Genomic DNA, 12,988 nt, shown 5'->3' with positions numbered 1-12,988 from the left:
AGGCCTCAACAGATGATGGATTTATTGCTCTTTATATGACCTTAAGCAAGAAACATTTCATGCCTCTAAAATTAAACTACCCCCACCCCAGTGTTTCTTTTCCATCCTAATCTTGCCCATGCATTTCTCTTGTTGGTATCAGTGTCATCATCATCATCGTTTATAAGTTATTTCCTACAGTTGTGTCTGCAGAGTCTGCAAAGTTTGAAGTAATAGTTTGACATTTTGGGAAACATGTTTATTTGCTTTATTGGCAAAAGTTGAATGATAAGATATATACCACTCTGTTAGCCAGTTAGCTCATACCTAAGCTGAATATTACAATTACTTATTGCTACATGTTGGTATTTGCCTGGAATATGATTCAAACTGTATTTTCCAGGCCCAGGTTTGTTTCAGTGTGGATTGAACTACTGTTGTGCATCAATCTATGGCTTCATGTGTGTGTAAAGGGACTGCAAGTACAGAGTTTTGCAGGAAGACAGTGGAGCATAACGACTTTGCATGATCCCTCAAAGGTTGGACTAAACACCTCATGGTCTCAGTCCAAAGATTTTAGCAGGTTGTTGCCCCAACCCACTTCACACCCATCCCCTCTCTCACCATATTTTCTCTGTAGCCCACCTTTTCCCTTTTACTGCGCCACCCATTTGGACACCAAGGCCCCCCTGTGACAGCGCAGCCGCCTCTTTTTGTTCGTCAAACACAAAAACCCAGTGAATTGCCCTTGCTACCAATCTGAATCTCTTGTGAAAACGTTCTCATACAAATGCAAAGCTAGCCAGTGATTAGGAGCATCTGCCAAACACCCACATACCATATGCCTGTGTCACTCAGCCAAGGAAAAATACAGAAAAACATCTAAACATGCAGACATAATACTAGAAAGCAAATAAAAACACACATGATTTCAACAGAAAAGCTCAGAATGAGTCACAGACACTAGAAAACACACATACAAACACACAAAATATTCATACAGCAAACATTTATGTGCTGAGACATGATGCAGCGTGTGCAGCAAGATGACATAGTGAGAAACTGTGGGACCCACATTCAAACACCTTTCCCAGCAGGGATCTGTGCAACATAAAGGAAAATTCTCCTCACTGTAAATTTATCATCCATTTGTAATTTTTAGCACATTCCAGCAGCCTTCTGATGATACATGCTGTACATTTACTGTTTTGGTGTATACACCTTCTCATCTATTTCACTGATTAGCTGTTAGATTTTTCCAGAACACCTTTCAGCAACACCATGACAAGGGGCACGCAACTTGGTGCATGCAGCCATTGGGGTTCAGGAGACGCAGAAACAGCAGAGCACAGGTTTTCCAGTCAAGAAACTCCAAATGCAACATGTGACTGAGTTGTTAAATGTCAGTACAACGGCTAAAAAGAAAACCTTGCTCTTTGATTTCAAGGAGTGATAACCACATATGACCTTTTTTCTCTGATGTGTTAAGACCAGTGAAACATTTTCTGTCAAGCCTCGTTGTAGCTGCTCCGGAAACATCTCAAGTTGTCTGGATTTGGCCAATTATCCACAAGAATGAGGGAAAAACATACCGCCAAATCACAGGATACTAACTAGAAAGAGAGAGAAAGAAATAAAAACTGAATCCCTACAGGGTTCAAGGATGTTTTTTCTGTGGCCAATTAGTACTGTGACCTCCCTATTTCATCCCTGGAGATTTAGGCTATATACTGCAGCATCAGATCGCTTTTCTCCTGTCACTTTTTTTTCTTTACAAGATAGGGAATGGAAACAGTCAGAGGTCACGTTTCCCGATAAATGTGGAAATTAAGTGGAGTGATAATGTGCATTGGCTTTTGTATTTACTTTAGCCTCCGAGGTGTGGGTTATTAAGTACGTCCTGTGTCCTGTCTCACAGCATGCTTGGCCATAAGGAGGTCGGTGCCTCCGTCTATCAAAGACCGAGGCACCGACCTCCGGTAAACCTGGACACATGTCAAGACCTTGGGCCCAGCCTGGCTTCAGTTTCACTGACCGGACAACAGCAATAGAGAGAGAGGGTCTGGTTGCACCAAAGCCACCACTCACAAACTCACATATAGCCTACGAGTGATAGTATACAGTATAAAAATTGATGTTCATTATATTAGTACTTTGCTTTAAAAACCTGGGTTGTTCACACATGTAAATATAAATGCTCTGTATTTGTAAAGCGCCTTTCTAGTCTTTGCGACCACTCAAAGCGCTTTTACACTACATTCACCATTCACACAGTGAGCTTAAGTGCTCAAACAGAAACTAACATTCACACACAGGCAGAACAGTCGCAAGGGGCAATTTTGGGCTCAGTATCTTGCCCATGGACACTTCGACATGCAACCTTGACGAGCAAGGAGACTGAACCACCGATCTTCCGATTAAAGAGCGACCTGCTCTACCTCCTGAGCCACAGCCAACTCATATAACAATGCTAATTGCTGCATCATATTACAGTACTGAAACCGAAGCGATGGCAGATACTGATGTGGGTTTGCCAGGGTGAAACTACAATGCTCCGAAGATGGACTACAAAAACAGCATCTTACTTTGCCCTTTTCATGTCGCTTTATGCAGGCTATATAAACGTGGACAACCCAGTGAAAAACATCACATCACTACCAAGGTTGGAATTGAAAAAAGAATACATGCAGGGATGCTCTCAGTCAGTCAAAGTTGGGGTTGCTGAGAAAAGGTCTGTTTAAATAATGACGTCATATTAAATGGTGTGCGAATATTTATGTTTTTAGTATTCATTTGAATGGTCAAGATAACTTATATCCAGTATTTAAACACTATTTACAGCAATTTTCCACTACAGCAGACAGCCAACTTGAACTACATCATACTGTATGTCAAAGCAGCCACAGCAGCTGCACAACAACACATAACTAATGCATGAGAACTGCAGGAGATGAAGAGGGAGAGACAGTGTCTTGACGTGAGCGAGAGATGTGACCCACGACCAGTTCATCATAGTTTATAATAATGCAGCGCAGTCAGGAAACAGACCTATCATTCACAAGCGTCTGTCTGTCACTGTTAACAGAAACTCCAGTCTGCAGTGTAGTTCATTCACTGATAAACCACAGAACCGTAGAGTAACATTAGGCTTCATGATCAAAGAAAGTTCTTGTATCAAGTCAACACTTTTGTCCATGCTGCATGTACTCCCTCTCTCTCTTCTGCTGAGTCTGCTTTAGGTGAATCGCTTTACATGATGCTGTTTAAAGGTCAGGTGATCAAAGTGTTTACAATTCATTCTCTGCGGACCAACCAAATCTATTGTGACTTATGACTGAAAGTTTGGCCTGATGGTGTCTAGATGAGAAGTCACCAAAGTTATCAGAATGTGTAATCCAGGGACCGTGGATGTGTGTACGACATTTCATGGCAATCCATCAAAGAGTTGTCGAGATATTTCAGTCTGAGCCACAAATGTCAATCTGCTGGTGGCACTAGAGGAAAAGTCAGGGGATCACCAAGGTCTTCTCTCTCTCTCTCTCCCCATCTTCTGGGGACCACAAATGTCTGTATAAAATTACATGGCAATCTATCTGATAAGTTCATTTCAGTCTGGACCAAAGTGGTGGACTGACCCACAGATTGTACAACAGACATTGATATTCTTAGGGTCAGACCGGTAGCATGGCTAAAAACTGCTGATGCTCATCATGCACACGTGTCAATCAAATAAAACATAGCCTATTTATATGTGTCTGTGGTTTTTTTTTTTTGCATTTTTAATTGCACACCAGAAACTGAAAGACACTTGTGAAAAGAGACAAGTTGTTTGTGTTCTTGTTACTTTAATCAAATGAAATTTGAAACTTCTGTTACTTGATTCCCCAGTATTAATATTGCTATCTAAAAACACACTGCTACCACAGACTGGGGAGCTGGCAGTAAGGATAACAGCCACCTTTATGTTCATTTAGTATAGTTTTAAGCTCTTACAACAGATATTATACATGTTGAGAATATAATTGGGATAGGTTTAAGCACTGATTTATATTCAGACATGATTATGCGTGCCCTTGAATGCAACAGAAACATGCTGTGGACACATACTTCTAACTGACCTTATTATAATCAGAGAGAAAGATGGCCAGCTGGAGTGTCCCATAAAACCGAGACAACCAAGTGCAAATTAAAATGTCACAATGCCTACTCACGTCACCCACTGACTCAGCTACACTTCCTGCTCAAATGAAAGGCTCCCGAACATAAGAGGCAAGATTGATCAGATAAACCTGAGAGGAGAGGAAGCAATATGACCAACATGAACAAGGAGTTTGTATACTCTTCTGATACAGAATTGAACTGCTTTGATGCAGACAAGTCAATAAAATAAGCAGAGGAGTTGACAGAATGCTAATACAAGAGAAGATCAAATTAACCATCAAATAGTGTGACCTGATAACCGTATGCATGAGATGGTATGAGGAAGAAGAGGTGACAGTGAAAGGCAAGACACATTGTACGAATAAGAAAAAAACTTTGTGAAGTCATTGTTGCTTGACAAAATTACCTTGAGCGGAGGTTTGAGGGAGGCAAACACTGAGCCACGGGTATGGAGCAGACAGGTGGAGTGAGGACGACAGCCAATGAAGAGAGAGACGGAGGGAAAGGAAGTGAGTGAGGGAAAGGAAGCGAAGAGAAAGGACAAGAAGATGTCCAGCAGCTATTTGACGAGCCAATTACAATCCTGCATTATGAATGAGGGGAAACAAATGCCTTTTTCCAGCATAAAGAAGGGGAAGCAGCGCAGAGAGAGGTGTTTCACTAAATGCCACCTCTGCAGTATATTTGTATAAACTCATGGTGTCCTGCCTTAGGAGGGGGTAGACTGACAGCTAGATTTACCCTCTCATTAGTGTACCCAGGAAGTAGCCCTGGACCTGCACACTGGGTCTGATACAGACTGTGTTACCATGACTGTGTGACCCGCCACGGCTGGCCAGTCACCTTTAGCTGGTATTTGCTGGTGACTGTAAACTATAATTTTCTTGATGCTGCATGCCCCAGTGTGAGTCTACTGGCTGCTGCTTTTCAAATAAGTCTAATGAGCTGTGAAATTAGTTTTATCTCTGCACGCAATATGGCAACAGAACAATTCAGGGCTATCTAGTCTCCCTAAAGGCCAGGTTTGGAAAATGCATTTTCACTCTAAATTACATACAGTGTAGCCAGTACAAAAACGCTCAAATCCTCAACTGACACAATTGACCAGCACATTTAGATTTTAGTAAGAGAGAAACATGTATTTATATTTGATTGGATGATATTTTTGTATGGTATGCACAGGTGTCTGCATGACTAGGCATTCACCTGTGCTCCTGCAGTCAAATTCATTCAAGGCATTTCTGGTTTGATTGGACCACAAAGGGACTGTGTGATGGACAGAAGATGAGACGCGCACTGACCTGTCACTTCAATCCCCCTGCTTCCACTCTCTGCCCCTTCCTTCCTGACCCCTGCCTGTGCAGTCTGTTCTCCCTGGGCGGCATCTGACATCTACAGCCCTGTCCTAAGCCCAGCCCTCCTGTTCCTCATCCACACGTACAGCCTGTCACTTCCCTCCCATCCCCACTCAGCTACACACTTCTTCAGCACAACAACAACATGGCCCTCCTCCTACCCCACCTGCATGCATAAATTTGATTGTTTGTGGTCATCGTCTGCAAAGGGTGCCATTTGATTCAGTGTGAAGATATTACTTGAAGCCTGCCAGAGATAATGTGCTGACTAAGAGAGACAAAGCCCTGGAGTCCAGTAATCCAGACTGATACGTCCTCAAAGACAGCTTCCATACATCCATCTACAGAGACAAGGAGGAAGTAATCTCCTCTCACCTTGCCAGTCTACTTCTATCTCCACTCCAAATGACAATTTCTCTGGAGCTGTGTCATCCATTTCTCTCTGTTTTAAACTTGAGTTGTCACAACATGGCAACATTCAGACAGCCTTACTTCAGACAAAATTTAATGAATCAATAGGCAATTACTTAGGGAAGCTCTAGTGGTCGCATGAGGTCAGTTAGGGAGCAGAGACCGGAAAAGTCATTCAGGGAATGATCCCATGGGTCCGGAGAGATAGCACAATTTGAGTCATCAAGGAAATTAATAATTAAATGTAAGATTCTATTTTTTTCCCCCAAAGCCATACCCCCCTTATTGACATGTAAGTGATGCAGAGTTAAAAGCTGAGGACAAACTTTAGTTATCGAAAATCAGAACTGAAATGTGTGCTGGAAGCTGCAGCAGGATTGTTCCGACAAGGACGTCTGGCCGCTGAGGCCACAGGCTAAGTGGGGTCAGAGGCAAACAGACAGCGCTCTGATTATGTCTGGGAGAGTAGGGTGACATTGCTGGTAACACAAGGTTAAGGTTTGTGGTGTTACGAGAGTCTACAGCCATGCTAGCAGCTCTGTAAGTCTGTAGGCGCAGTGGTGTTTGAAATAAATACTAACAATGACGTGTTAACATGCTGATGTTTAAGCATTTGTGTTTGCCATGTTAACCATCTTAGTTTAGTGTGTTGCTTTTTAAACATTTTTATTCTGTCGGCTTTATCCTTGTTTGAACAAAATTACTTATTAGACATCTGTCACAGGACTAGCTTACGGCCCGAGCAGTCACTAAGCTCACTCACTGAAGATGCAACTCATGAGCTACAGAGATGCTACAGAGTTGGAAACATAGTCCAGTAGCAAGCAGGTATCGGGTGAAGTAAACCATTAACTTACAGCGTGGCTGTTACAGCCTGACACTTCTCAATATCTGCTGATAGGCTCATGCAGCTCCCTACACCACCACCTCATGTGTTACTGTTGATGTAAGACTTAATGTGCATGGACTGTGTGTGTTTGTTCAAGGAAGATTAGTTTTTACATTAATACTCTTTGAACCAAAATCTAACTGTGTAATTATCTACTTAATAAATGGTTTATACCTTGACACAACAGTATTTGACTTAAATGATAGTCATAATAAAACTTATCATCTGAGAGATCAAGCTGCAGGGACAAACCAAGAACACCCGGGTTCATCTTGCCATCCTGCTACACAACACTATCCGGAATAGGTCTAGGTGTTGCTTCTGTTCCAAGGAGCAGGAAGTGCCTTGCAGGATCTTAGTGCAATTCCCCCCTCTCTTTAAATAGCTGACAATTTCCACCACTCTCTGCTTCCTAGTCAGCTGCCCAATTACAGATTACAGATTTGCTTGCAGTCAAGAGGGGGAAGTGGATCTCTAGAAGGGAGAAAGATTGAAGGGGAGAGGCGAGAGATGGGAGGGAGAGAGTAATGGATAGGGAGGGCTGAGAAAATAAAAATTCTCAAGCCATCAGTAGTTTGAGCATAAACTCATATATACCATGGCTTGCTGAATGACAGCAGGGAGAGATGAGAAATGGCATATGGTAATTTAGGCTTATGCGCCTGAGATATCCCATGAGGGCCTTATAATAATGCTGAGGCATTGTGACACTCAGGTGGCCCGTGTTCATCACTGCCATAATGAAGAGAATATGCTAATAGCTGACTCATCTGCTGGAGGAAAAATTAAACAAAGAAACACCTTCACTGCAGACTGTTTCTGGAGGAAATGGACAGGACAGGAGACAAAGTGAGGACAAGAGACGCTGAGTTGGAGGGAGGAGATGCTGCCTAACATTAGCAATGAGTTGTTCCATGGGAAATCTCAAATATTAGACACAGTTAACGTACAGCTAATTCCTCTGTCACCTTCATTTTGCATTTTGAAAGGTCTCTTTAGAGTTTTTTTTTATTTAAAAAACACAGTGCAAATCTGCATTTACAAATCCGGACTCAAAGCCAGAAAAATATGAGGTGATCAGAGATAAGATGGTGTATAATATGCGTTTCTAATTGAAACTGCTTTGTGTGAAAGTGCTCAGTACAGCCAGGAGCCCAGAGATGATAACCCAAATGCTCGGATCAATAGACTGAATAAATGCTTAGGATGGCACAAATGTGAGCGCTCAAGTGAAAGACTTACAGGACAGAAAGAACTTCTGATGCCCCGTCCGCACTCTCAAACTCCAGGAGATAAAGTAGAGAAAACCTGGGGTCAAAACATCGAGGGAATCTGCTGTGAACAGCAAGCACAAGCTTTACACAGTAATCCCACAGTGCATGTTTTTCTTTTTCCCTCTATTCTTTTTCTTGAAATGCATATGCACCTCACTAGGACCCACACAACAAATGATTTCTATGTTTTGCTTAATGAGCAATATGTGCAAGCAAGTAGCATAGACGTAAAGATAGAAGTGATATGGATCATAATAATATGACTGAGAGGGTAAAAGTGAGATTGTGCACATTTCTAGCATGTTTCATTGCTATAGCAACAGCCTTTGTACTTGCCGAGGGATGTGGGTGGCAGGAAAAAAAGAGCAAGAGTGAGAGTGAGAGGAGTGATGGAGAGAGAGAGAGAGAGAAGAGAGAGGGAGAAAGAGACACTTTGGCTTACTCCTCTTTCTTGGCGAGGTTCTACCAATCCAGCTCTCTGCCAACTCAAGACCCTGGGGCTTTAAACAGTCAAGGTCACTGAAGAAGAAAAATGAACAACTCCTAAACGTGTTTCTGCATACTCCACAACCTAAAGAGGTGACAAGAAGCAGTTCTGGCTCACACAGACAGAGGGAGCCACCTTTTTACTCACAGCATGTGCATGATTGTCCTCCACAAGACCCTCTACATACCAGCAGAAGGATCATGGTGGCTGTGAAATACCCTTGAAGGGTCACGGATAAAGCAAGGGCGGATTTAATCCTTATTGTGCTTAATTTGAATGGAAACATCTGCTAACAATTTCAATTTGATGAAATGAAAAACACCGCCTTATATCTATTTTTTCTGTATTTGAAAAAGCCAGACACAAAGCAGCCCTGAACATGACTCCTATTTTGTATGCAAAAGCTCACAATCTCAATAACATCCCATTCTGAGCTAGACTTTTATGCCAGCAGTACCGCTGTTATGGTGGGAATTACAATAACCTCAATATAGCTCAGCACATAACTGCAGTGAGGCGTAGTAGTTCATATTAAATTACAATTTGGTTGTATCCAACATTCACACATACATTAGCATAGATCTGTAAAGGACAACCTTGAGTCACAAAATCAGTGTGTGTGTGTTTAGAGAGGGAGCCCTTAGGAGCTCCCGTGGTAGCAGAGTGAATATCAAATTAGATAAGGTTATTAAAGCTCCCCTTCTCTCACAGACGTTTGCAGTTATTCTTCTACATACAAGCCCTCCCACATACTCACACACACATGCAGCTACTATCATCACATGTCCTTTAAAAGACTTGTGAGTCTGCTCTTAAGGCGTTGGTGCCTTGTGTAAAACCGACTGGTTTCGGCTGCTGAAATCAGTGATGGGTCCTTCTTTTAGGATATGTGAAATGTCTCTCTAACACATGAAACATGATGAAATACACGTGAGTGTGCCAAAGAGCATTCACACACACACACACATTCTTAACAGAGGAATCAAGCAGATTGAGGGAAAGTTAGAGAGCAGAGAAGCGTGAGAAGCATATACAAAAATTCACAAATTAGACACAAGCAAGGTTGTATTTCCATATTGTAAGAGATAAGTGTTTGAGTATTTCCAAAAATGTTCTCCGTCTGTACCCTCTGACACTACAGTGTGGGTCATATTAGGTTTATGAGCCAATTCAGTGATAAAAACCCCCCAGCTCATTACTACATAAGTCAGCCTGGATGATGACGCTTCAGTGCTTCAGCACAGGTGCCTAAAGTGACAGAAGGCGTCCTCACGCTGTGGTGTCACATGGTGCTGTTGCTTTAAAATTTAAAAGTGATTAATTACATTTGATCACAATACACATTTAGTGACAGTTACACAGCTCACATGTTTTCTGATCCACGTTGCATGCGGCAGTCTGCTATAGAATACATTTAAAAAGAGCTTAATGGACTTTTTTTTTTATACATCAGCTAAAATATGACGCAGTTATAAATAAAAACTGACTCACAGACTCAACCTTGACATTTAAATTCTGCTCACTTTTTAATGCATTAGTAATATTATTTCAGTATTATGTGAAAGGGGTCATTCTGCATAATGTGTGCTTCTGTTTTTGACACATGATAATATTTCCACACTAGTTTATAAGTAGAACTTAAGATTGCTAGACTTGTAATGGAGTATTTTTGTACTGTAGTATTAGTTATTTTACTGAAGATCTCAATATTTCTTCCCCCACTGGCTACAGCATACAGTGATATTTAAGACAATAGTGAGTTTTCAGCTTTGTCACCTGTTTCGATGAAGGCCCTTTCTGGTTACAATGTGACAATGAATCTGTGCACGAAACTGTGGCTATGTGATTTAGATTTAAATTATTCTAGCTAAGTCAATACCTAAATATTTAACAATACCAGCCTTCAACTAAAATGCCTTAACATGGTGGTAGTTTAGTGTGACTCTGAAGCGGCGTCCATCACCTGAGATGAAGCCTTTTCCACGTATTTATCTTAACATACATAATAATCACTGTCAGCGTGTCATGATCTTGACTTTACCACTGCATGCAAAATTGGTTAAAGCGGTCACACACTCTCTGCCGTCACACATGTAAGCTTAAAACATGATAAGGCGCTGACTAAGATAACTTAGTACGGTAAAGGAGGAGGGCTAAATGACAACGAAGCTGTGTGAGGCCTGTTGGGGTTTGATTAAGTGGATATGTAGTCAGTGTCTTCCGCCCGGGGAAATCAACCGAGGGCAGAGAGCATGGAAAAACCAAGGGAGGAGGAGTCGTGGCCAACAAGCAGAAAATCCTCTCATTAAGAAAATCTGATGATGAAATTAGAACATCTAGATCAGTCACACACACACACAATTTTTTTCTCCATTAACAGATTATCAAGTGAATTTCCATTATTGGGAATATTCCATTTAGATGGACACAGATCATCGACACCTTATCATTTGATTTTAGTTGTCAAACAGACTGTCTGCTAATGAGAGGATCACAATTTTAAAGGCTATATGTTTTGTGCTGTCCAGTGTATGCTAAGCTGCTTTATTAATAGCTTATTAATAGCTAGAATGAGGTAATACACCAAACTTGTTTTTACTTAAACATTTTGTTTATTAAAAATTCTTATTAAAATGTTCCATAATACTACAGACACAAAATGGTTTGTACCACACAAAAACAAAAGGCTTCCATCTTCAAAACGCAGTATAAAAATACCTTTAAAAATAGCACCTTTTCTCTGGCAGGTAAACATGCAGTCATGATCAGAAACACAGCTTTCCCCAAAACAATAAAAAAAAAAACATTATGTACAAATTATTGTCAGAATATTGTGCTTGATTCTTCATATTTAATACAAATGATAAGACTATATCCATAACAATCACCCAATATAGTTGTGCTTGCATAGTTATGTAGAAAAGTGATAGTTATTTCAGGCATCTGGGGTTCTGGAAGTTCATTTTCTGCATAGACAGCATCAGATGACTTGCAGTTAGATCACTTTCAAGGCTTGGATGGGGATGGTAATTAATTCACTTCAACCATGTTGAAAAAACTCTGCTTCTATGATAAAAAGTCAAAGTATAAGAACATGTACATGCAAACCGAAGAGCACAGCGGTAAAAACTAAGCAACCAGTCACAGATATTAAAAATCTGTTGTGTGCTTTGTTAAGTGCTGAAGCTAGTTGTGTAATTCCTTTAAGTTTCTTTTTCTGTTTTTGATATAGATTTATATACTTCCTGTACTGTTTGTCATTGTTATTAAGTTAAAAATGGGGGTAAAGATCATAGACTGTTTAAAACACAAAGGTTATACTTTGTAGAAACCTATTAATACATTCAGCAATTTACATTGACTCCCTTTAAGTCAATGACTACTGAGGCTTCTAGTAATGGTCCATTCAGGTGCTCCTTGTATGTTTCCATTTCCCAGAGTTGGGAAGTCGTTCTTCCGACGGAAGTAACAACATGGACACTACAAAGAAAATGTAGTTCCAACTCAAAGTGTTTAAACACGTTGATTTTCTTACCATCAACTCAACATTTACTTTCTTCTACCATGTTTCTGCGTAATATGACGTCAACTTGGCATGTCGTGTGCCTATATTCTCACAGACTTTCCAACTTGTTCCAACTTTAGGTGGCGTTCATGTGAATTTTCCCAGTTTGTAACTTTTTCCAATTGGAATAATTTCCAATTATTCTGACACCAGATGAATGCGGGGTACAAACAACAGTGTTTAGAGCTCTTTGCTAACCAAACTGACTGAAAAGACACAATTTCTCAGAAACAAAGCTAAAATACTAACCTTAAATATTGTGTTTCTGTGTTGAGTAACATACAGTCAGATTCTCACCTTTGGATTAACTCAAAGGGGTAGAAAATTGCAGTAAGAGTTTTTTTCATTTTCAAAATATTTAATGTGAACGATTTAACCACCACTTCCACACAGAAAAGGCATTTCTTTCAGTTTTCCTGTTCCAATAATTAGTGGAGTCATTGGCTCCATTTAAACACAAAATTACTGAACAACCGTACAGTCCCAAAAATGTCTGTGTAAAAAGCAAAGACACTCTTCTTCAGTGTGCAAATGTTAAACGTGTTCGTTTTACTACTGCAAGAAGTATTTTGTAACCTAATAAACACTATTTTGTCTTTTTTCTGCCTGATTTTAAGAACATAAAGCAAGGAGGCACTCTGGTTTACCTTTTTAACCTGGGGCAAAGTTTGGTTGGGTTTACAGAAACAATAAATAAAATAAATCTTGACCTTTGACATTTGACAAAATAGTAATCTATAAAAGCAATCTAAAGGCTAACGCTCCTGTGGCTGATGAGGCCACAATCATCGTGCCGTCTTCAAGGGACGAGGACCTGCACAACAGATAGGTCGTTAGTCCGCATACATTCAATACCTAACATAAAGT

At 40.6% G+C, this 12,988-nt stretch overlaps 1 protein-coding gene across 3 annotated transcripts in view; it reads right to left on the bottom strand.

Moving 5' to 3' along the window:
• Nucleotides 1–11,145: 11,145 nt before the first annotated feature.
• col7a1 (collagen, type VII, alpha 1) overlaps nt 11,146–12,988 on the bottom strand; it is a 61,344-nt gene continuing 59,501 nt past the window's right edge. For all 3 annotated transcript variants that reach the window (XM_038697389.1, XM_038697391.1, XM_038697390.1), the window contains one exon: nt 11,146–12,935. In XM_038697389.1, coding sequence (XP_038553317.1) covers nt 12,907–12,935 — 29 coding nt within the window. In that variant the 3' untranslated portion in view covers nt 11,146–12,906. The remainder of the gene's footprint in view (nt 12,936–12,988) is intronic.

This window comes from Micropterus salmoides, unplaced genomic scaffold, assembly GCF_014851395.1.
Source record: "Micropterus salmoides isolate LMB-PRFRI ecotype aquatic unplaced genomic scaffold, ASM1485139v1 Ms_hic_scaffold_4, whole genome shotgun sequence".
Taxonomy (NCBI): domain Eukaryota; kingdom Metazoa; phylum Chordata; class Actinopteri; order Centrarchiformes; family Centrarchidae; genus Micropterus; species Micropterus salmoides.
Note: the sequence above shows the minus strand (reverse complement) of the source record. Positions and strands in the feature narration are given on the sequence as shown.